Source organism: Lontra canadensis, unplaced genomic scaffold (assembly GCF_010015895.1).
Source record: "Lontra canadensis isolate GAN:19392208 unplaced genomic scaffold, GSC_riverotter_1.0 scaffold571, whole genome shotgun sequence".
Lineage (NCBI taxonomy): Eukaryota > Metazoa > Chordata > Mammalia > Carnivora > Mustelidae > Lontra > Lontra canadensis.
Window position 1 is genome coordinate 30,106 of NW_022631558.1, and position 23,079 is coordinate 53,184.

General features: G+C 62.2%; 1 protein-coding gene across 1 annotated transcript; it reads right to left on the reverse strand.

Annotated features, from left to right (window-relative positions):
- Nucleotides 1-1,773: 1,773 nt before the first annotated feature.
- Nucleotides 1,774-20,599, reverse strand: LOC116863126 (zinc finger protein GLIS2-like). Its single transcript, XM_032850622.1, has 7 exons — nucleotides 20,559-20,599; nucleotides 6,084-6,326; nucleotides 5,108-5,280; nucleotides 4,144-4,320; nucleotides 3,886-4,019; nucleotides 3,672-3,790; nucleotides 1,774-2,850 (listed from the first exon to the last, which is right to left on the reverse strand). The coding sequence occupies exons 2-7, from the start codon at nucleotides 6,253-6,255 to the stop codon at nucleotides 2,051-2,053; spliced, it is 1,575 nt and encodes a 524-aa protein (XP_032706513.1). The 5' UTR covers nucleotides 6,256-6,326; nucleotides 20,559-20,599; the 3' UTR covers nucleotides 1,774-2,050.
- Between the last annotated feature and the right edge of the window lie 2,480 nt (nucleotides 20,600-23,079).

The window sequence follows — 23,079 nt, forward strand, 5'->3', positions numbered from 1 at the left end:
GCTAGGGGTAGGAGACCCAGGCCAGGCATAAGACGGTTGGTCAGAGTTCTCAAGCAGGGAGGCTCCACTCGTGGCATAGCCAAGACAGAAACCATCTTTGCAACTCACTTTTATTGTTTCTTTATAAACTTCCTCTCACATGGAGGAATATATTGTTATAGTCATTAGCTTATCTCTTTTTTTTTTTTAAACTCTATGCTAACAGCAATGGAGCCAAGAGGAGGAAAAACATAAGCTACGATAGAAAGGCACTTAGAACCTGTTAAAATACTGATATCCTGGAATGTGCAACAACAAACCCACAACAACAACACGTACACCAGCCCTTTCGAGCCTGGTCTATCACCAAGTCACATGCTGAGCTAACGTCACCTTCCAGTGCCCTGTTCCTCTGCTCCCTGGGCTTGAGTCTCAGAGCCCTGGCCCCCAGCTGGGGACTTAAGGCCAGGGTCCTGTGTGGGGCCTGAGGAAAGGAGACCAGCTCCCTCCTGTTCTGCTCACAGCCCCTTCAAGGGGCAGAGCCAGCACTGCCAGGCCCTGTTAGGGCACCCCCTCTAGGACAGAAGGGCAGTTGGGAGAGGGTAGAGTCCGCAGGGCTGCTGAGCACCCCCTGCTGGCCCACAGCCTCCAGTTCTACAGCAGGGGAAACGGAGTGCTTGGTCATGTGGCTGAGGGGCCAGGAGTCCTGGCTGCTGGGCCAGCGCCTCCCAGGCGGCACCAGGCCACCTCCAGAGAGGGAGCAGCGAGGGCTCAGGGTGAGGGGAAGCATCTGCCGGGGCCCCGAGGCCTGGTGGGATCGGGCAGTGGGCTGTGGGGCACATGGAGCACCAGCATCCTTAGCTTATTCTGGTCCATGCCATGGGGGAGGTGGTGGGCAGGGGTGGGGACACCTCTAAGACAGAGGCTCTGGGAAATAGCCAACAGACACAACCATGTCTTAAATCCAGGCTCCTTCCTCTAGCTTCCCCTTCCCAGGCAGAGGGCTTGGGCACTCCTATGGCCATCCTTGTTTGCTTCTCCACCCCCAAGCCCAGGGCTTTCAGTCCATGGCCTCTGGAGAGCTCCCATGCCCAGCACTGGCCTGGAGCCCTACCTCCCCTATGTGCTTGGCTGTGACTTGACACCCCCAGAATAGGAGCTGTGTCCCAGCCTGGGGTTGTCCCTGGCCAGCCTCCCACCTCCTGACACCCTGCAAACCCCCATAGTCCCTTGTGCAGAGCGGCACTACCCTAAGCCAAGCCCTGCCCCACCTGTTCCCTGAGCCAAGCGAGGGCCTGGCGTCCTGGCATCTCCCTTCCTCGCTCAGGGCTCCACTGCCCACGCTCCCAGGGCTCCCTGAAAGTAGAGGGAGAAGGCCCAGCAGTGAAGGGGCAGGTGAGTGGTCAGCAGTCCCCTCACTGTGGACAGCATCCAGCCCAGGGAAGGGGCCGAGCCTCAGGTAGTGCTGGCTATTTTTGGACGGGCTAGTAGTGAGGGGCAGCTGGCAGAGCGGGCCTCCCTCTCTGAGTTTGGAGGCGCCTTGTCATAGGGATAAGGTGGCTTCTTCCTGTGGCTTTGCCTGCGTCTGTCTTGCTCTCCCTCTGGAGGGTGGGCCAGAGGGAAAGGGGTCAAGAAGCCCCAAGAACAGGGGCCCAGAGAGGCTAGGCAGGATGGGGACATGGCTGGCAGGTAGGCAAGGCAGGGAGGGAGGATGACCTACCCAGGCTGGTGAATGGATGAGGGAGGCACGGGGCGGGGGAGGGTAGCCTGGGAGACTGAGGGCTAAGTGGAGGGCAGGGCAGGAGGCGAGTGAGGCCTTAGCACCCAGGAGCACGGCTCACCCTGGCTGGCAGCACCAGCCCCTGTTCCGGAGCCTGGGACACCACCAATGACCTTCTAGCACCATCCTTGCTGCCTAGCTTGTCTGGGGCTGGGTCTGCCTGGGGGACCCAGCCAACCAGGCCCCGGGGGCAGGAGGACATTATTGCTATTTCGCAGAAAAGTTTCCGTTCGTCGGGGGCAGGGTTGGGAGCTGCTAGCCGGGCTGCGGGTAGCCGTCCAGCAGGCAGGTTCAGTTCACCACGGCTGGCTTGAGCAGCACAGAGCCCGGCGGAATGACCACCCAACCAGGGGCGAGTGCCTCCGGGCTGCTGGCTGCCGAGCCGACGCCTGTGGACAGGTCCAGCGCAGTGCCTGGCAGCAGGGGGAGTCCGTCAGGGCTTGGCCGGGAGCGGCTGCTCTCAGTCCTCTCCAGGGGCGTCTTGCGGCCCTCCATGCCCAGAGACCTGGCTGGCACTGCCCCACGCCCCTTCTCCCCCTCAGCCTTGCCGCCAGCGGAGCCAGCGAGGAGGGAGACCACAGGCAGGCCCAGTCCACCAGCCCCAAAGGGTGAGGGCAGCAGCGGGTTCTTAGCCAGATTGAGGGGCAAGACAGGGCCTGGCAGCCCAGGGCCCATGCCGCCCGGCCCCCCACCACCCCCGCCATTGCCACAGGCTAGGGCACTGAGGTCAAGGGGGCCGGGGGCCAGGGGCAGGGGCAGGCCGGGCAGGCTGGGGCCTCCGAAGAGGGCAGCAGGGTTGGGGATGATGATCTGGGCTCCGCTGACGTAGGGGCTGCCGTCAGGGGTGGGCAGTGGTGGCTTGGGGGGCGGGCGCAGTTGCAGGAGCTCTTGCTGCTCAGGAGACACGAAGTGGCCGTGGGCCTTGATGTGCTTGCGCAGCGAGCTGGGGTCCGTGTAGCGCTTGTGGCAGCCGGGCATCTTGCAGTAGTAGGGCTTGTCCACATAGTGGGTGCGCGTGTGCTTGAAGCGGTCGCTGGAGTTGGAGTAGCGCTTGTTGCAGCCCTCGTAGGGGCAGACGTAGGGCTTCTCACCTGTGGGGCGGGGCAGGCATGAGGGGCCTCTGTGCACACAGGGCGGCCCCAGGACCTTCACCCTAGACCGCGGTCCCCCCGAGAGCACCAACTGTCCGATGGAAGGGGCAGTGTCCCCAGCACTGGCACGAGATCTGATCCCAGGTGCAGACAGCAGGGCATGGCCACGGAGAAGCTGGCCTGATCACCCCCCGCTCTGCTGTGGCCTATGTGTGTGCCTTTGGCCTTAGTCCTGTGCTCTAAATTGGGGATGACAGTGATCACTTCGACAGGCAGGACTGCAGATCTGCTTAGATGCAGGGGGCCCTGGGGGCCCACAGTGAGCACTGCAGAATGCCCTGTACGCTGGATTTGGTCCTGGCGCAGCAGAATGCCTCCAGATTGACCCCATGTCTGGTAGCTGCTCCAGGCGGGGCGCCCTTGACCTGCGGCTGGCCCGCAGCGAGATGTGCTGTGTGAGGGGAAGGGTACGCGGCAGACTGCGCTCCCAGACTTCGTACAGAATTAACTCCAGTGTGTCACTGCTGGCTTTTTAATACATCTGATTGAAGGAATTTCGTTACCATTCATCTCACCTATTCCTTTGTCCTTTCTTCAATGCAGCAATTAGGACCTCTTATTTTTTGGCGATGAGGAAGTTTAAAATTAGGTGTGTGGCTCTGTCGCCAGCGCCTGCGGTCGGCAGTGAGCGCCGCCTAGTGGGCGGCACCCAGTGGATGGTCACGCTGAGGAGGGTGCCGGGGCCACACAGAAGATGGATCCGAGGATCGCACCCCCCCGAGAGGCTTCCCCTCGCACCGTGCCCCCTCCCGGCTGCTCACCTGTGTGCGAGCGGTTGTGGATCTTCAGATTCTCCAGGCGGGAGAAGCTCTTGCTGCAGGTCGGGCAGCGGTGCGGCTTCTCGTTGGTGTGTGTGCGGATGTGGATGAGCATCTTGTACCTGCTCCCGGGAGGCCACAGGGGAGCTCGACGCCGCTCGCCGGACACCCAAGCCCCCTCCCGCTCCTCCCCAGCACCCCCCTCGCTCCCCCTCACCTAGCATTGAAGCCTCGTCCGTGGCGGGCACAGCCCTCCCAGTGGCAGCAGTACCCCGCGTCCTTCTCGGGCTTGACGTGGTGGTCGTTGACATGATCCACCAGGTCTTGGAGGAGCTCGAAGAGCTGGTTACACTACGGGGCCAGGGAGTGTTCTGAGTCTGCGTGGGGCCGCCCACCCCAGCCTGGGAGCGTTCTGAGTCTGCGTGGGGCTGCCTACCCCAGCCCCGACCCCCATCTTCCTGGCCCCCCCACTCACCTTGGCCCAGCGACACACCAGCTGTTTGGGCAGGGGGAGCTCTGGTGAGAGGCACTTGTCCTTGGGGGCGGTAAGGAAGGAGGAAGCAGGCAGATGCAGGGCCCCCCCGGAGCCCAGAGGCAGGAAGAACTGGAAGGAACTGGGGATGCCATCCAGATAACGCAGAGGCTGGAAGTCCTGGGGGGGCAGGGAGAAGGCAGAGTGGGCTAGTGCTCCCCGCTGGGCCAGCAGGCCCACACCTGCTCTGTCTCCTTCTGTGGCAGGTTGAGTTGTCCCAGTTCCAACCCCCTGTACCTGTGACTATGAGCCTAGTTGGAAATAGGGTGTCTGTAGATGCAATCAAGTTAAGTCATACTGGGGGCGCTGGGGTGACTCAGTCGGCTAAGCATCTGACTCTTGATTTTAGCTCAGGTCACGATCTCAGGGTTGTGAGATCAAATCCAGCTTGGGCTCCGCACTGGGCATAGAGCCTGCTTATTAAGATTCCCTCTCTCCCTCTCCCTCTGTCCCCCACCCCCATTCTCTCCCTCTCTCTCTACCCCCACCTCTGCTCACTCTCTTTCTCTCTCTCCCTCTCAAAAAGGAAAAAAAAAAAAGAAAGAAAGATCATACTGGATTGGGGAGAACTAAATCCAGTGACGGGTGTCTTCATAAGAGAAAGGGAGATTTGAACTCAGAAATAAACAACAGAGGAAGAAGGCAAAGTAGCACCAGAGGCAGAGATTGGAATGACACAGCTACAAGGCAGGGGACACCGGGAGCCACCAGAAGCTGTAAAGAAGCAAGTAAAGATTCTTGCCCAGAGCCTTCGGAGGGAGCACAGCCCTGTCAATACCTTGATTTCAGACTTTAGCTTCCAGAACTGCGACAGAATAATACATTTCTATTGTTCTAAGTCACCCAGTTTGTAGTCCTTTCCAGGAGACCAGTACAAATCTTTCCAGAACCCTCACGCCCTCCTTACCGGGGCAGCAGGCACTGCAGGCAGGTCTCCGTTGCCCTGGCGCTCAGGGGACAGCGAGCTGCTGCCATTGGGAGAGTCCAGCCCGGACGGCGGTGACAAGCTGAGGTCCACCAGAGGGGCCGCCGAAAAACGTCCTTCTACCTTCTCGGGGAACTTGGGGTTCAGCAGGAAGCCTAAGGGAGAAGCATTCTTCAGGGGTACTAGATCGGGAGTCTCCGAATCCCCCACCGTGACCCTGGAAGCAGATACCAGCCACACCGCCAGACCACCCTGGGACCCCAAGCATCTGAGCAGCAGCCTGCACAGCTGAGAGTGTGGCCTTCGCCACCAGGAGAGCTCAGCCGCTGGGTAAGCCCGTGAGTGGGAAGTACCCACTGAACAGGAGCTTGAAGCCAGGCTCCTGGCCTGCTGTCACCCTGCCAGCTGGGGACCTTTCTGACCTCTCCTGGGCCTCTTCCTGCCTCTCTGCGCCCTTCTATAAGAGGGGTTTGGGCCACGTTGCTTCCAGAGCCTTCTAGCTCAGACGTGGTGGGTCTGGTTGTCAGGTGGGTCCTGGGCAGGCAGAGTGGAAGTCCAGAGCCCCAAGCACCCCCAAGAAGCACTTCTCTGGGCTCAGTCCCCAATCTGCACGGACTTGACTGACCAGCCACGCTGCCTCAAAGCCCAGGAGTCGGTCACAGGGCCTTGGTATCCCCTGCTCCCCCTTACCAGCTCCTCCATGTCCTCCCCGAGGCCTAGTTTGAATCCTGGCTCTGCTGTGCCAGCTTCATGGACTGGGTAGGTCAGTTGCCTCCCCCCAGGGACAGTGTCACCTCCAGAGACAAACTGCTGGGAGGATAAATGGACAGAGCTCTAGCTCTAAGCTGAAAGCTGCGAGGGGCTTGCTCACATCCTGGGGGACACACCTTGGACGTTCTTCCCATTGCCATGGCTCCATCGGGGCCGGAGACCCCCTGCCCTGCCAGGGGTTCTGTACCTGAGGGCGGGGAGCCCGGAGAGCCCGGGGTGGGGCTGTCATCCACCAAGCCGAGCTCCCTGTGCAGAGCTCGGTGCCGGACCACACTCAGCGTCCTCTCCCGCTTTTCTCTTGCCGCCCGGAGCTTGGTGATGCTCAGCTTCAGGTCGAGCGGCTCGTCCAAGGAGTGCATGGTGATGGGGCGCTGGGTCGGAGGTGGCTGCAGGCAGCGGTGCGCCCCCAAGCTGGGATTCAGGCAGGAACCTGGGGGAGGACAGGAATACTGTGACACGGTGATCTCAGGCTTCTCGGGCTGCACCTAAGGGCTGCACCCACAGAAGCCACCAGGGGAGGGAGGCACGGCTGTGTGGCAGCGTGAGCACTGTCTCCCTGGGAAGGGGGACCCTGAGGGGCTCTGGCCCAGGGACACAGGAGCACCAGCCACCTACTGAGAGCTTTGATGTTCACTGCCCTCAAGTCTTTTCTAGAGGCAAAGCTCAGAGAGTCCATTTTGCCATGAAACTGAGTTTTAGAGATATTGCCTCAGGTCACAGAGCTAAGAAGTGGCAAAGCGACCAGCTTCAAGGCCAGATCTTCTGGGAACTGGTCAGCCAAGTCCCAAAGGTCATTTCTGACCAAGTGGGAAGTTGTGCTCGGGATCACATGCCTGATTTGAGCCTGAGGACCCAGAACCAAACCAGAAGAGCAACAAGCGTCTTCCAAGGTCACTGTTAGTGGCTCTCCGCTACTGATCGCCAAGCGCTCACTGTGGGAGGCCTCCCAGGCAGCTGTGGTCACCTGCAAGGGAAGGAGGCTGAGAGCTTGTCTCAGGTGAGCTGTGCAGAGCCTGGCCCAAGGGATGGGGGTGCAGACAGGGGGCCTTGCCTCCCACGTAAGTTCCAGAAGAAAGGTGCCCATAGGCACGGGGAGCTCGAGGGCTCTGGGTCACCACCAGGGGGCAGCTGGGGACTGTGGCCCAACCAGGCCAGCCCTGGACAGGGTTGGAGGGAAGTAGACCAGCTCTGTCTGGTGGTTAGTAAGAACATACTTCCATCATTTTTTTTTGGGGGGGGGGTGATGATATTCTTTTATTATAAGTTCTCACGCTGGTATTTTCACGGTTTCTTAGAAATTATCAATGGTGTGACCCAAGAACAAGGTCAACTCTATTCCAACCTCCAACTTTTTCCAGGGGCAACCTTTCCACATGTGGTCGAAGTGTGTCCTTGCATTTGCTAATTGAGGTGATTACACCTTGAAAATCTATCTGTTGAACAAGCCAACACTATGAGATACTCCACATCATTCACCAAATGCACGTTTTCATAATTTAATACAGAACACCCCAGAACCACCACATGGCACATGACCATACATTTCAGCTGTGCGTGTGTGTGTTTGTGTGTGTGTACATGTGTGCACACGTGCCTCTCTCTCTCTCTCTCTCTGGGAACCAGAGTTGCCCACGTATGTGCTTAACAGAGCCCAAAGGAGGAGGACAGCCCTCACATCCCCACTCATCTTTCCTCCAGGCCATGCACCTCAGCAACTTTGGACAATCTTCTCTGGTCCCAAGTCCTGGCCCATCCATCTCCCTTGACAAGCTCTCCTTCTGCCAAGACCCTTCAGGCACACAGGGAACAAGGCAGTCCCCTACCTCAATTAGGACCCTCTGCTTTGAGGACATCCCAAGACCCTACCAGCACATGGCTAAATATCGGAGCCCAAGGAGAGGCAGCCACTCTTGTTTGTGGGACCCAGTCTGTGACCTGACTTGTCCCAGTTAAACTGCATCAGGTGGGACCAGTCAGATCTGTTTGGATCCACTGCCAGGCCGAGCATGGGCCAGGGGCTCCCAGTGAGGTAAGTGGGGCTGGGATCAGGCTGCTACCCTGTCCTTTAGGAGCTCCAGACCCAAGGCAGGCAGGCAGGTGGGTGGGTGACAGTGATGGATGGACCTGGGCCCCTTCCACTCTCCTCTGGCTGGGCAGGGAGCTGCCCTCTGCCTGACCCCCCTCCCCCAGTTATGTCTGTCTGTCTGCCTGTCCCTCCACCTGTTTATTTTTAGACACAGGCCCAGTCCAACCTCCCTGAAGCTCCTCTGCGCTGGGAGCCTGGGAGGGGAGGAAGGAAGTAAATATTTATGCTGATTAAGAATTCAGGAGCCAGGAAGGGCTGGTGGCCTGGTCCCTCAGCTGGCCTAGGGCCATAGGCCTCCCCACAGCCTCCAGCCTCCACCCCCAACTGGACCTTCCAGAGAAGGGGACCATGTGTGCTGGATGGTCTGGGAACTGGGAATTCAAATTGATGCTTTGGCAACCCTGCCCAGGTAACATCCTTTGGCATCTTCCTTACTGCCCTCTGCCCTAGGCCAGAAGGGGTCCAGGGAGGAGCCCTAGACACGGGGTCATCTTGTTCTTAAGACCTGCAGGAGACATGCCTCAACATACAACTAGGGAGCCCCCCCTCCAAGAGGAACCTGTTTGCCAGGAGGGGTAGGCACAGTACCCAGGTGGGAGTGGGGACTCCAGCACCCCCCCTTAATCAGCAGGCCCAGTCCCCAGAGAACCTCTCCCAAACACATACATACACACTTCCTGTCACTGGGTTCTGCCCAAGGAAGCAGGGATTCATTCCCACAAAGAACCCAGAACCCAGTCCAGAGACCCAGCCACCCCCACTCCTTTGGGAAAGGAGGAAGAATCCAGCCCAAAAGCCTGCTGCTCTCAGCATCTCCCAACCCCAGCCTGGCCCCACCCAGAACTGTCCTCCAGAAGGGGGCCCCACACCAACGTGAAGACCCCCCATGACCTCTCTCCTGTCCTGACCCTGGCCAACCTCAAGATGTCTCCTTCCACTCCCCACCCCCAAGCTTGCAGAAGCCATTTCTGAACCGGGCTCTGCTCTTTGTTCCGCGGCTGGGTGAAGGGAGGACGGCGACAGCCAGGGTGGCACTCTCCTGGGCCTCGGAGGCTCACAAGAGAAGGCGGCAGGCCCGTCACCGGATTCGACGCTCCCGACACCCAGGCGGGCAGGAGGGAGGACACTCGGGCGTCGCGTTTCCCAGAGCCGGCGAGGGCCGCCCAGAAGGGTGCCGCGCGTGGCTCCTAGGGGGCAGGCGAGCTTCGGAAGCGGCAGCAGAGCCCGCGGCCGGGCGCGACCCCTCGCCGCAGGCGGGCGGGCGGGGAGGCGGCGCCGAGGTGGTCGCGCTGCCGGGCGCCGCGCCGCTACTCCAGCTGCGAAAGGAACTAATTAGAGCCCAGGGAGCGGGAGGAAGCGGGGCGGCGCGGGGACCACCGGGGCGGCAGGGCGGGCGCGGGACCGCGGCCGGCCTCCCCGCGGGGCGGGGGGGTCACCCCGAGGGTGGGCCGCGCTGGCCCCCCAGGGCCCGGCCCCCGCCCGCCGCGCCCGCCCCGCCGGCCGGGCCCAGACAATGGCGGCTATTGTGCGCCCGCCCCGCGGCGCGCAGACGGCCCCCAGCTGCAGCGCCCGGCGAGCGCCCCCGCCCGGCCTACCTGGCGGCCGAGCCCACCCGCGGCGGGCGGGGCGAGCGCGGGGCGAGCGCGGGGGGCCTGGGAAACCGAGGCCGGGACCGCTACCGACCGCGCCAGGGTGCTGTGTAGTGGGGTGGGACGCATACCCGACGCGGCGGGGGGCGGTGAGCAGGCGTCCAGCACTACCCTGTGCCAAGCACCGGCTGTCCAAGAATTCTCTGAGCCCTGTAAAACCCCTACTGGGAGGAGATGCCGTCGTTGCCCCTGTCGTACACATGGGGAAACTGAGGTTCGAAGTCACCAGGCTCGGGGGAGTGGGCTGGACTCCGCTCTGGATAAAGCCTCTCCTTCCCTGCCTGGAGGAGGTCAGCCGGCTGGCCCAGGGATTGGAGGGCAGCCTGTGTAGGTGGAGGGGGCAGCTAGGCATATCCACCCTGAGAAACACTCAGGGGCTCCTTGCCCGAAGCAGAGAGGACAGGACTCTCTGTAAGATGGGAGCTCTCCCTGCCCACCCCACAGCAGCATGGGGCCATGTAAGGGACACCCCTTACTGCCCCTGTGGTCCTGATACTGCCCCTTGGTCAGCCATGGCCCATCTGGCCTAGGACTTGGGGACAGGGGTCTAAGATGCACCTTGCAAAAGCCCAGTGGCTTTCTTGATATGGCATGGAAAGGGGACGTAAGTCCCCAGCCTCCCCTGTGCTCTGTGGGTGCTGGGGTGTTTGGTGCCTGGGATGATTGCTACCAACATGCAGTTCTCACAGATGGGGAAGCTGAGGGCTGGAGTGGGGAGCAAGCCCACTGGAAGGCTTGGGTGAAGGTTACATGACAACAGGACCAACAGCCAGTCTGACAGACAGTCAGACGAAGAGCCAGCACCTGTTAAGGCAGGTTCTGGCCACCCCTATTTTACAAATGTAAAAACTGAGGCTCAGGGAGATTAAGCAACCCATCCAAGATCACACAGCTTGTCTGTGGCCGAACTGGATTTCAAGCCCAGGTGAGTCCAGAAGCCATGTTCACTATCAGCCTTTCCTTTGCCCATGGATGTTGGGAGGGGAGGGCAGGCAAAAAGGGTCCAGCTTGGCACCCCCTCCCCACCCAGTGGTTTGTGGGAGCTAGGTACAGAAGCTAGGAGGGGCAGCAGGCAGTGGGTGGGCACTGGAGGGGCCAGCTGGGGGCGGGGGGCGCCCACAGGGAGGCTTGGAGAGTTGAGGGCAGATCCGCTGCCAAAGCAAACGGCCCCACATTCCTGGGAACTGCTCCGGCTCCCTCCCTGCTCTGGCCAAGAGCTCCACCCTCCTGGCGGCAGGGGCTGGGGGTAGGGGTAGAGGCAGACCTCATCCTCTCAGTACCCCCCTTTCTGAGCAGGCAGCAGAGTATGGGTCCAAATCCAGTCAGACCACCTGGGTCTCCCCCTTGATCTGCCACTTCCTGTCCATGTGACTTTCGGCAGGTCACCTCCCTGTCTTATTGTCCCGGCCTCCAAAAGGGGATGATGGTAACCATAATAACTTCTCATTGGATTTTGGGTGGTGATGCACACATCCAGTGATTTCTTAATGTTTCCCATTATTATGTAATATTCAGCAACTAAAATAATGCTGGGCCCATAGTAGGTACTCGAGCAAACTTATTGAATTAACTGTCACCATCACTGACACGCCCAGCCTTTGGCTAGTCTAGAGCAATGAGGACCGCTGGGTGGGGGACGGACGCTCCGCATGGTATCCACAGACAACACTGTCTCAGCCTCACCTGAGCGCACCTGGCTTTCACCATAAGGTGCAACTAAACGAGCTCATGCCCCTCAAAGGGCCTCCGACATCAGCTGTCCTGGGCAGTGGCCACGGCAGACCCTAGCCACCTTCCGGAGCCCAAATGCTCAAAGAAAAGGAGGGAGGTCCCAGAGGCCCTGAGGAGCCCTGGAGGGAGCAGACCTCCTCCCAGGACCCAGGGGAGGGGCTTATCCTGAGGCCTTGCCTGCCTGGCAGGTCCCAGGAGAGGGGCCAGGGCTGGCCGCACTTCCTTTAAGACCAAGGGTTTGCCTTCCCTGGGAACCTCTCCCTAGGCAGGCCAGCCCCTCTCCCATCCCAAGATGGGGCCTCCCCAGATTCCCCGGGGGCCGGGGGTGAGGGAGCAAGTGCCCTGGGTGGATCAGCGAGGGTTGAGCTCTCTGTCCTTAGTCATGGGGGCCTCAGGAAAGCCCTCAGCTGGGCAGCACCTGAATAGGGGTGCGTGCTAGGAACTTCTCCCGCGGGCATGTTTAGATGGTGCTACCCGGAGTCAGGCGAGCTGGTGCTGGTCTTCTGTGCTCTCGCCCCTGGCTGTGGGGCCTCAGATGGGTCCCTGTTGCCCCCTACAAGCCCTGGTCAGAAACACAGGTACCACAGAAAGGGGCCAGCTCACCGGGCAAGGTGGGGGTTGGGGACATCCCGCAGGAGGAGCTTGGCCCTGTGCCGGGCACGCAGGAGATGTGGCTCCGAGGGTTCTTGTTCCTGGCCCTGGGCTGGGGGTGCCCCATGCAATAACTTAGCCTGCCAAGGTCACCCAGATACTTGAGCAGTGCCTGAAGCTGGAAGGATCACAGCTGGCTCCCCAGCGCTACCCCCACGCCAACCGCTCCCCCAGTCCTGGCTTCCCCAATGCTGCCAGGCTGGGGGTGGTAGCAACTCAACACATGGACCCCACCCACATATGCACAAGCACACTCACACAGATGTGCATGCCTGTCCAGCTGCAGGGGCCAGCCTGGCACAGAGGCCTCCCTTAGGCCCCCATTTCAGCGGCCTCCACCCCCTACTGCCTGCCTGCCTGCAGCCACCTTTGTACAACTATGTCTGGTATTTTCCTGTCTGCCCAGCTTGCTGGGGGGTTGGGGGGGGAGGTGGTGCGTGGGGCTTTGAGCACTGCCTGCACCTGGGCCTCTGCCAGAGGCAAGCCCGCCAAGCACCCCCCACGCATGCCCTCAGAGTGGGAAGGGAAGAGCTGGCCCCAGGCTGCCCAAATCCCCAGGAGGAGCTGGCATGGGGGTGGGGGGAGCCCGATAGGGACACACACTCACTGAGGCCTCGGCAGGAGCAGTCGAGGCCCCGCTAGGCAGCACTGCCACTCAGGATGGACAGGCAGAGCTGGGCACTCTGCCAGAATTTCCTGGGGCCAGCGAAGGCCATGGCCAGTGTCCCACAGGACATGGGCGGGCACCCACCGCACCCCAACATAGAGGCAATGCATATGTGTCACACCTGTGCTCAAACACCAAACAGAGGACACAGCATGTGACCAGCAGCCGGTCTGGGACTCAGGAGTTACGAGGACGAGCCGCAGGGATGAGGCCCAGGCCCCAAAGGGAAGGAAACACCGCAGTTTCCCAACCAGGTCAGGCTCTGAGACAACCCGATAAGCACCTCCCGAGTCCTGGGGGCTTGCCCACGGCTCACCCCTCCCACTACCCCGGGACAAGCACCAGGCCCACGGAATGGCACCTGCCAACTGGGAGCCGAGGCTGGCAAGGCGGGCTCTGGACTTTGGCCCTCCCCTCCCTCCGCCTCATTTACCCCACCGCTCAGTTATGCATTCCAACACCAGGCCCTCCAACCCACTCAGTCCCGGGGGCCTCCAGATGAATGAGGATGAAAGGCCCCTGGACCTCAGTGGGGGAGCTTGAGCAGCGGGGTGGGGGAGGGCTGCTCCCAAGCAGTGGGGACATGGGGTGAAGTGTTGGGACATCGGGTCCTAACTTGTTCTGCAGCCCAGACAGGCTCCCGCTCAGCATCACCATTCATCCTCCCGGTCCCCCCACAAATTAGGTGCTAGTCTCCATTTTCCAGATGGGGGAGAGTGAGGCTTAGAGAGGTTCAATCACCTGCCAAGGTGACAGAGCTTGCAAGTAGCACATCTGGGGGTTTACTGCCAGGTTCCAAAGCCCACACTCTTTCTGTGCCCAGTGCTGTAGAGGCTGGAGCTGTGGCCCCAGCTGACCTTCCGCAAAACTGCTTGTCACTTAGAAGAGAAGGAGGCCCAAGAGCGGGTCTGGGCCAGGACCTGGAGGGCACCGGAAGCCATGGAGTGCTCTACACAGAAAGTACCCTCCTCTTTTCCAGGCCAGAGGCTCCTGCCCTCAAGCTCTCCCCTGCAGCACCTCCTTTCTCAGGATTCCCTTTCTTTCTCCCACAAGCCCGATGCTCACCTCTTCAATGCCAGGCCCCCTGTACACCCTTCCACATTCTCACATTCTCCCCCAGCTGCCACTTGCCTCCGACCCCTTCCTGCAGCAAGTCTTCCATGATTTACCCTCTCTGGCCTCAGACTCTTGGCCGCAGGTGCCTGACTGATGACTGAGCAGAGGACCTGCTCCTGTCCCTGCGTTGCTGAGGGAAGCATCCCCAGCCCTCCGGCGGCCTGGGCTGCCCGCCACGGTCATCCAGGGTCCAAGTCCTCGCTCCTGCTGTAATGCCACCGACTCATGAACACACCTTGGATGCCTGACTCTGCACACGGAGAGTGACATGCACTGCCCCGACCTTTGGCCCCAGCACTTAACCCCTGCTGCTGGCATTCAGCGCCTCATTCCAAGAAGGGAGTCCTAGAGCCCGGGAAGCCCTCCTGGAGGGGACCACTGCAGTTTCCCACGGCCCCTATGCTGAGCTGACCCCCTCCACCATTGGGAACTGGGCAGCGATGCCAAGTGCTGTGGGCTCAAGGCCAGAAAACCCGGCCTGCCCCAATCTGATGTGGGCAAAGCCCTGGGCCTCAGTTTCCCCATCCAGGAAAGGAAGGGGCTGGCCTCAAGTCCCCTGGAGCTTGAGCTCCCTAACCACTCCCTGAACAGCACCATCACACCCGCCCTCCGCTCTTCCTGGCACTCAGCAATGTCCGTTGAAGGAATGAATCCAACTGTGGGGCCCACCAGCCGTGTGAGGTGGGGAAGGATGGAAGGGCTGAGCCCCAAGAAGGAAGTGGCTTGCCCAAGGTCAAGGTGAGAGCCGGGGCCTGGGCCATGGCACAGAGGCCTCCTCCTCCCCGTCCAGGGCAAAGGACCCGTGAGCAGACCTGGATGAGGATGGGGTGGCCAGCATCGCCCTGATTCACTTGGGATGACTGGTAGGGCCCAGTTCCCCCAGCTTCTCTCCTGCCACTCCCACCCAGGGCTGGCATGGGGCCAACCCCCAGAGCAGCCAGTGACCAGGCCCGACAGGGGCCCTGCCATGACTTCTGGACTCCACCCCCACACCCCTCCCCTCCCCACCCCTGCCCACAGCCCCTCTTCCCTGCCTCCCCCACCTGTCCCCAGCTTGTCCCATCTGGCAGCAAAGCAAGTCTAGAAGCTGGGGGCAGTCTCCAAACCCAAAAGGAAACACCCACTGGGTAGTGCCCTGTCAGGCCTGGCCTGCTGCAGGCCCTTGGGGGCCCAGGGTCCACAGCACCCAGTAGGGTGAGCCCTAGGTGTCCTGAGGTGGTGGTGTGGGCCTGGCCTGAAAGAGGGTGGGGCTGGCAGGCAGACAGCCAGCAGTACTGGGTGGGGGGGAGCTTTAGAACAGGCAGGACAATGGAGGGCCCCATAGCCCAGGGGGGAGGGGGACAGGGCAGCTCAGGGGCAGTCAGCCTGAAAGTGTGGGGAGGGGGGTTGGGGGGCTCTGGATGTAGGAGGGAGTGGCCCAGGGGAGAAATGGCTCAGGCTCGCTGGGACTTGCCAGCCAAACCCAGATGGACGATGGGGAGAAGGGAGGGCTTCCTCTGGACACAGCTGCCCCCACGTCATGCCCTCATGCCCACATAGGGGATGGGGGGATAGAGCGGGGGACAGTAGAGCCGAGGGGATTCCCACGTTGAACTGACATTTCAGGGGCCAGGGCCAGACAGCCTTGGGCTCGGGTCCCCCTCTGTCCCTCCCTAACCCCAAGTGATCCCAGGCCAAGCCCTCAAATCTCTGAGTGTCAGTTCCCCCCCAGTAGCCTCCACCCGCAGGCTTCGGACTCCCAGGGTCCCAGTGGGGCACTAGCCTGTGAGTGCATTTGTGCAAAGGAGACAAGACCCTCTGTCAGCTGGGCAGGATTGTTTTCCCAGGACTGAGTCAGGCAGCTCGGCGGTCTCCTGGGGCCTCCGGAGCCTCCCACCAGTCCTTGGCCATGACTGGAGGAGGGGGCCAGGGGCTGGGTCAGTCCCCTCCCCGGGCAGCCATCTGCCAAGGCAGGAGGACGTGTGAGCACACATGTCGCACGCAGCATCGCGGGGCCGTCCCTGTACTACCTGGTTTCACAGGCACTGAAGACAAAGGGCCCGAGGAAGGCCCAGCCTCTCCTCAGACCCCCAGTCATGGCACTGGAAGATTCTCAGGCCCTCTGCCCATCCCCCATCAGGGGCATCTGGAGCAGATGGAAAGCCCCCCAACGCACACCCCAATGCTGGAATCACTTCACATCCCCGTGCCCCCAGGCTCCTCCCAGCCTGACCACCAGTTAACCAGAACACTCCATCCCATCTGGGAGGGGAAGGAGGAGAAGGCCAGAGCTCCGGCCCCTCAAGATGCCCAGAGCCGAGGCCCCTTCCCTGCCCAGCCTGAGGGAGCTTGGAAGAGAAGCATCCTAGGGTGCTAGGATGGCAGATCCGGCTCCGGGGCTCCCTGGGGGCCAGCTGGGTAGAGGCCCCCCCCAGAGCTCCCCTGGGATGGCCCCATACCACTAGTGCTGGAATGCGAAGAAGGGCCAGGGGCCCCTGCAAACCTCGGCCAGGCCTCACCTCCCCCACAGAGCAGTCTGGAGTTAAGGCCAGTGAAAGGGTGAGGTTTGGGGGCCAAGTATACACAGCTGCTGGGGCAGCTTGGGTTCCCCTCCAGAACAGGATCCCTTGTCAACCCAGGCTGGGAAACTGACCACCAGGTACCACCCCACCAGCCAGAACAGATCCAGGAACTTGGGCCCAGAAGACCACTGGCCCTATTCCAGCCAAAGCTTTAGTTTCCTTGTTTGTCAGTGATCAATGGATCTTCCTCACTGGGCTGATATGGCAATTCTAGGTGACAGATGTCAAGCCCTGCCAAGTTCCCGGGGCTGCTGGAAGGTGGGAATTTTCTCTGGGAGTTGCTCTCCCCATGCCGCTCCTTCCCCAGACCCCCTGCCTCCCTAGGGACCTCAGCAGGCACTGTCGTGAGCTGGAGAACAGCAGAGGTTTGCAGAGCTGGGCTGGAGCCCCAGAGAGAATGGGGGTCTCTCTACTCCAGGCCATGCCCCTACACAGGACCCCCCAGCAGCCCATCCTCTCCTGTCCCAGCAGCAAAGCCTCAACCCTGGTGGGTCAGCAGAGCACCAGAAGTGCTACTGGAGGTGGGAAATACTGAGTCCCCGGCCCTAGCAGCACCTGACTCAGAATTCACCAGGCTGGCGCCGAGGCGGGGGTTGGGGGGATGTGTCCCAAGGGGCTTTGCAAAAGCTGTGCTCCTCCACACCCAGGTTTGATGGCAGGCTGGGGAAAGGCCGGGCATCCCATCTCAGAGAGGGGATGCCCCACACCTATTGGGGCCATAGCAAGGGAACCAACTCAGGCAAGGGAGAGCTGCCTCTTTCTGGCTGGCCCTGAGCTGCCCCCTCACCAGCCATGGGCGTTCCCCACCTCCAGGTGAAGGGGGGATCGCCAGGCACCTTCCACCAGTCACCCTCTGGCCTCCATCATCTGTGTGAGATATAAAATCACATTAAGAACCCTAACTAGAGGGGCGCCTGGGTGGCTCAGTGAGTTAAGGTCAGGTCATGATCCCAGGGTCCTGGGATGGAGCCCCGCATCAGGCTCTCTGCTCAGCAGGGAGCCTGCTTCCTCCTTTCTCTCTGCCTGCCTCTCTGCCTACTTGTGATCTCTGTCTGACAAATAAATAAATAAAATCTTTAAAAAAAAAAAAAAAAGAAAAGAAAAAGGAACCCTGACTAGAGGGAAGCACCCCCTGCAGCCTCAGAAAAGCTTCTTGCCCCCATTCCACCCAGCTCAGGGCCTCCCGGCTGCAGGCTGAATGCCCTGCTTGGATGAGGGGCCTCCACGGCCTCCCCTCCAACCTGGCCCCGTATGCAACCTGGGGAGACATCCGGGGCCAGAGGGGAGAGCCAGGAGCAGCCATCTCCCCCACCAAACCCCAGTGTGCCTCCCAGCACCAGGGCCCCACCCCAAATGCCTCCCAACCAGCTCCTCGGCAGGCGGCAGGCCCCAGCCCCAACATCTGGTCCCCCAGCCACAGCTGTCGCCACCCTCCCTCATCCTGGGATTGCCCCAAACTCTGCCCAGCGCCCATCCCCACCCCACCCCCCTCGCCCAAGTGGGAAATTCGGATTCCAGGCCAGTCCGGGTAGATGAAAACGCACATGGGAAAATGTCGTCAGGAAAACACATTCTTCCTTCTATACCACAGTTCAGACCCCAGGAGGATTAGGTGGCAGAAGACACTCCCACCGCCTGGGGCCAAGGCCAGGCCGGGGAAGGAGGGGAGAGGGGAGTGTGGGAGCCACAAGGTGGGGCTGAGAGTAGTCCAGGGCCTCTGACAGGCCCCAAGGAGGGTCCCTGGCAGAGCTCTGTCCTCCTGCAGGCGGGTTCGCCCTCCACGGGCACTCCCAGTGAGGGGAGCCCAGGCAGGAGACACGGCTGTGGCTACCCCATCTGCAGCTGGCTTCTGAGAAACAACAAAAGCTTTGGGGGGACGCGGTTCCCATGATTGTTTGAAATGAGGTTTCTGGATGTCTGCGGCATCCAGTTGTTCATACTGGCTCCACCCACGGATAATTGAGAGTTGGCTTTTGTTGGCCTGACCCCACTTCTCAGTACCCCCCCCCCAACAAATTTTCTGAGGGACTCTAGCTCGGGAAGTTCACCTTGTCTGACTTCTTGGTTTTACGGATGAGGAAACTGAGACCCAGAAAGGGGGTGAGAGGGAGCTGCCCCACCGGCCCCCGGGAGTTGGTGGCCTGGCCCAAACTCCAATCCAGGAGATCAGATTCCCAGGCCAGGGGCTTTTCCCACTCACCCTCAATGCTGTGGCCTGGCTCAACCGAATCCCCCAAAGCCACCGACTCTAAAAGCAGTGGTGCCTGGAAGTGGGGTGACTCACAGTCTGGCTTCCTGGGGCACCCCCTCCCCATCAGTGAGGGAGGGACTGGCAGGTGTCCCTGTGTAGAGAGCCAGGAGCAGGGAGAGGCCCCCCAGGGGACCTGGGCCAGGGTCACTCAGGGGCCAAAGAGCCCCAGCTGGAGGGATTTAACACCAAAGGTCAAAGGTCACAGACAGGGAAGGGTGGGCAGGCTCTGGGGGTCAGAGGGTCAGCGCTAATGGCAGCTCCGGAAAGGAGGGGGAGGGTAAGGAGCTAAGGAAAACAGGGCCGCTTCCAAGGGGTCCTCAACCTCCATAAACTGTGCCCCAACCCCCTGGCACTGCCTCCTGTCTGGCTGGTTGTGGACAGGGCCAAGTAGACCTGGGGGTGGGTTGTAAAATGGACTGGGCTAGAGCTTGGAAAGGGGTGTCCTGGGAAGGGCTCCCCAGGTGCAGCCCTTCCCCCAGAGTGGGCGAGGGCCAGCTGGGAGGCCCAGCCCAGGCCCAGAGGGGAGAAGGAGGAGCAGAGGGGGAAGGCTCCGAGGTCACCGGGGAGGGATGTGTGGGGAGGGACGTGTGGGACGGGCTAGAACAGCTGTGGCACTGTGGCACCAGGAGCGGGGCTTGGAGGGGACTGGGTGGGTGGGCAGACGGAAGGGGTCAGTTTCCCCTTCTCTGAGCTTGGGAGCTGTGAAAGGCCCTGGGGGACCGGAGTGTCTCCAGCTGACCCTCAGCTTCAGCTAAGCCCCACCTTCCCTCCAGGACGTAAGACCCTCAGGAAGGCCACCTCTGAAGACCACAGCTCAGGCCCTGTCCCTGGCCTAGACCAAGAGCCACGAGAGCCCAGGCCTTGGCCAGGTCTGCGGCCGGCCTGGCTGCCCCCTCAGTGTCAAGCTTTCCCTTCAGAGCCAAGATCCTGGGCTGTGATGGCTGGGGGCCCAGGGCTCCTCCCAGGATCCCTTCCCGCTTCCCAGGCTCCAGGGCAGGGCCAGGATCCCTGCAACCATCACTGCCCCGGGTGGACAGGCCAGGCGGTCCTTCCTGGACAGGCAGACAAGCAGCATGCTGCCCTGCTGTGGCCTGAGTACCCGACAGGCCAGGGCAGTGTGCCAAGGCCTCCAGGTGCCAGCCTGGCTTCCAGCCCCACTCCCGGGGGCCTGCGGGGAAGCAGGGTGCCTGTATCTCCCTCCCTCGGGATGCACCTGCCTGCCTCGCCCCCTCCCCCACTCCCTCCGGACCCTTCTTCAGGCCCTTTGGATACCCCTGCCCTCTTCACTTTGCCAGCTTCTTCTGCTTCCACCCAGACAGCAGTGGAGGAGGAGCAAGTGCCAGACAGGACTCCGGCTCCCAGGCCCAACGCGGCTGCACCCCGTCCTGACCCCCAGAGACGCCTCCCTCCCCCGGCCGGGGAAGGGCCCAGGCTAACCAGGCGCAGCAGTGGGGAGACTTTCCGGGACAAGGGAGGAGACACCTTTCAAACCCCGTCCTAGAAACAGCCCCGGCGCAGCCCTGGGAAGGGGCGACTGCCCGGCTGCCCCAGACAACTTTGTGCCCAGGCTCCGGGGGCCCCCCTCACCCTGCAGCGCGCCCCCACCGCGGCCGCCCAACTTCCCCGCCGAAGTTTGCTCCCGCCGTGGGCCCGGCCGTGGGTCGACCGGGCCTCCGGACGGAGGGAGGGAAGGAAGCACGAGAGAGACGGAGAGACGGAGGGACGGGGCCAGGGAGCCGGCGAGGGAGGGAGCGCGCGAGCCAAGCGAGCGAGGGAGCGAGCGCAGGGGCCCCGGCGAGGGCTCACAATGGCCCGGGGCGAGGCGGGGACGCGGGAGGAGGAGGCGACCCTGGGGTCCCGCAGCCCCCTGCAGGCCCCCGCGCGACAGCCCTGCCCCCCCGCCGCCCTCCCAGTCCCGTCCCCACGGCGCGACGCCCCGGGTCTTCCTACCTCGGCGGCGGGGGCGGTCGGGCTCCCGGCTGCGGGCTCCGGCGGTCGGGGGGCGGCAGGGGAGCGAGCGGGGGAGGGGCCGGGGCGGGCGGGGGCCGGGGCGCGAGGCTCACGGGGCGCGGGCTCCCCTGGCACGGCCGCCCGGCTCCCGGCCGCTCCGCCACATCTGCAGCTCCGGCAGGGAAGGTGGCCGCGGCGGCCGGGCCGTGCGGGGATGTCTTAGAGAGGGAGGGAGGAGGGAGGAGGGAGGCGGCGGGAGGAGGGCCGGGCAAGCCTCGGAGGAGGGGGAGGAGGAGGGGCGCGGGGGGCGGCCTTGCTCCCTCCTCCCTCCCCCGCTAGTTCCCTCGCGCCCGCCCTCCCAGCAAACCCCTCTCGCCGCGGCGGCCCCAGGCCCGGGGCGCCAGCTGCCAGGCGGGGCGTGCGCGTCGGGGGGAGGGGGCGGCCGGGAGTCGGCGCTGGGCCGGGGGAGGGGAGGGAGCGAGGGCGGCGGGGCCGCGAGGAGAGGGTACCGGGAGGGAGGGGGCGCCGGGCCGCGGCGGAGCGGCGCGCGCCGCCTCGGCCCCATCCTCGGGTACATCCCCTCCCGCCGCGGCCCCGCCCCCGGCCCGAGGGCAGCGCTGGGACACGGCCCGGAGGTGGCCTGGGGGTGGCGGCGGCGGAGGGGGGGGGAGAGGGATGTCCCGCCCTTGGGGAAGCCGGGGGAGGGGGCAGGCGCGCCGTTGACCGGAGGGAGGGCGTGCGGGCCCAGAGGAAAAGCCCCGAAGACCGGGAAGATGGAGGAGGTCGCTGCGGCCGAGGGGGCGGGGGCCCCTCGCCTCCCTCCTGCGGGGTCACCTTGGCCAGGCCCCCCGCGGCCCCGGGCTGCGGGGAGGGCGGTAGGAATGCCTCTCCGCAGGCCCTGATTTCTCCGCCCAACCCAGTTCCAGGAACGCGCGGGCAGCGCCGGGCGGGCAGAGGCCCCGGCTCCGGATTCGGGGAGGCGCAAGCCAGGGTTCGAGGCCGGGATCAGACCCTCCCTCCAGGTCCCGGGTTGGTCCCCCCGCCCGTGGAATTAGGACGAGGTCCGGCCGGGAGCAGTTCGGGCTTCCGCTCGGCCCCAGGCTTGGGACAACCTGCGTCCCCAGCCTGAGCTCCGCCGGGGTCCTTGGTCTCGCCCGGACCCTCCGCTCCCGGCGTGGCGCCCAAGCTTAGGAGGTGGAAGGAGTGGATGACGGCGCGTGCTAAAGCCCAGCACCCGCCTAAACTGTCTTTTCCTGAAGCTTATCCCGGGCTCGCGTTCTTGAGTGTGTCGTGTTTGGGCCAATCTGGAGCCCCTGCCCAGTTATGTTCTCGCTGCTCTGCTGTCGGGTCGCAATCTTGGTTCAAAAACAGTCCTCCTGCTATTGGCCAGCCCTGCCACCTCACGGTTGGCCTTGAGTCCAGGAGAGGAAAAGCATCTTGTAGGTGAGGCATCTGACTCCCCGTGTAACTTTGTCCTCTTGTGTGCATTTGATGCCGCTGTCCCTGGCAGAGCAGAGGCCGGTGGGTCTCCTGGCACAGTTCTTGGCACATAGTAGGTGCTCAAGGCATTGTACGATGGACACAGGACAGGTGCTCATTACATGTTAAGCCAATGTACATGTTTCATAAATGGACACAGAATTCCTGCTCTTAAATTGTTGCATGGATGCACAGTAGATGCTTACTATATTTTGGGCAAATGGATACATGGTTGGTGCTTATGATGGTGGAATGAATGGCCACATACTAGGTACTCATGACCTACATGAATACATCAGAGTAGGTGCTCATGAACTTGTTGGGCGATACTCGAAGGACATGTAGGCCTGGAAAGGAGCGATTTGGAGGTGACCTCTCCTGCCCCCACCCCGCCCCGACTTCTCTACTGCGGATAATGTGGAGTGAGACCAGGTTAAACATTAGCCGGCAGATGGGCCTGGGGGCAGGCCAGCTTTGGGACCTAGCACCTTCCAGGAGGGGGCTGTTAAGGGCCGACTCTCCAGGTCCGCGCGGTGTGTGGGGCGGGGCAGGGGCTGAGGGCCGCAGAGCGCCCCCTCCCGGCTTCTGGAATCTCGACGATTCAGCCTGCAGCGCGGCCCAGCGGCTGGAGGCAAAGCGTCGTCAAACCTCCGTAGGTCCGCCTCCAGCCCTGGGGGAATCTAGGTATACTGAAAAAAAAGGTGTGCAAGAGGCTACTTTTAGGGCGCCTGGGTGGCTCAGTGGGTTAAGCCTCTGCCTTCGGCTCAGGTCATGATCTCAGGGTTCTGGGATCGAGCCCCGCATCAGGCTCTCTGCTCTGCAGTGAGCCTGCTTCCTCCTCTCTCTGCCTGCCTCTCTGCCTGCTTGCGATCTCTCTCTCTGTGTCAAATAAATAAATAAAATCTTAAAAAAAAAAAAAAAAAGAGGTTGGGGCGCCTGGGTGGCTCAGTGGGTTGGGCCGCTGCCTTCGGCTCAGGTCATGATCTCGGGGTCCTGGGATCGAGCCCCGCATCGGGCTCTCTGCTCAGCAGGGAGCCTGCTG

Bases quoted from the DNA above. Each gene is read 5' to 3' on its own strand.
- LOC116863126 (XM_032850622.1), bottom strand. From the start codon at position 6,255: ATGCACTCCTTGGACGAGCCGCTCGACCTGAAGCTGAGCATCACCAAG. The intron at 4,321-5,107 runs GTAAGGAGGGCG...CTGCCCCCCCAG, and splicing joins CTGCAGTGCCTGCTGCCCCG to GACTTCCAGCCTCTGCGTTA. The intron at 4,020-4,143 runs GTGAGTGGGGGG...CTGGCCCCGTAG, and splicing joins TGGTGTGTCGCTGGGCCAAG to TGTAACCAGCTCTTCGAGCT.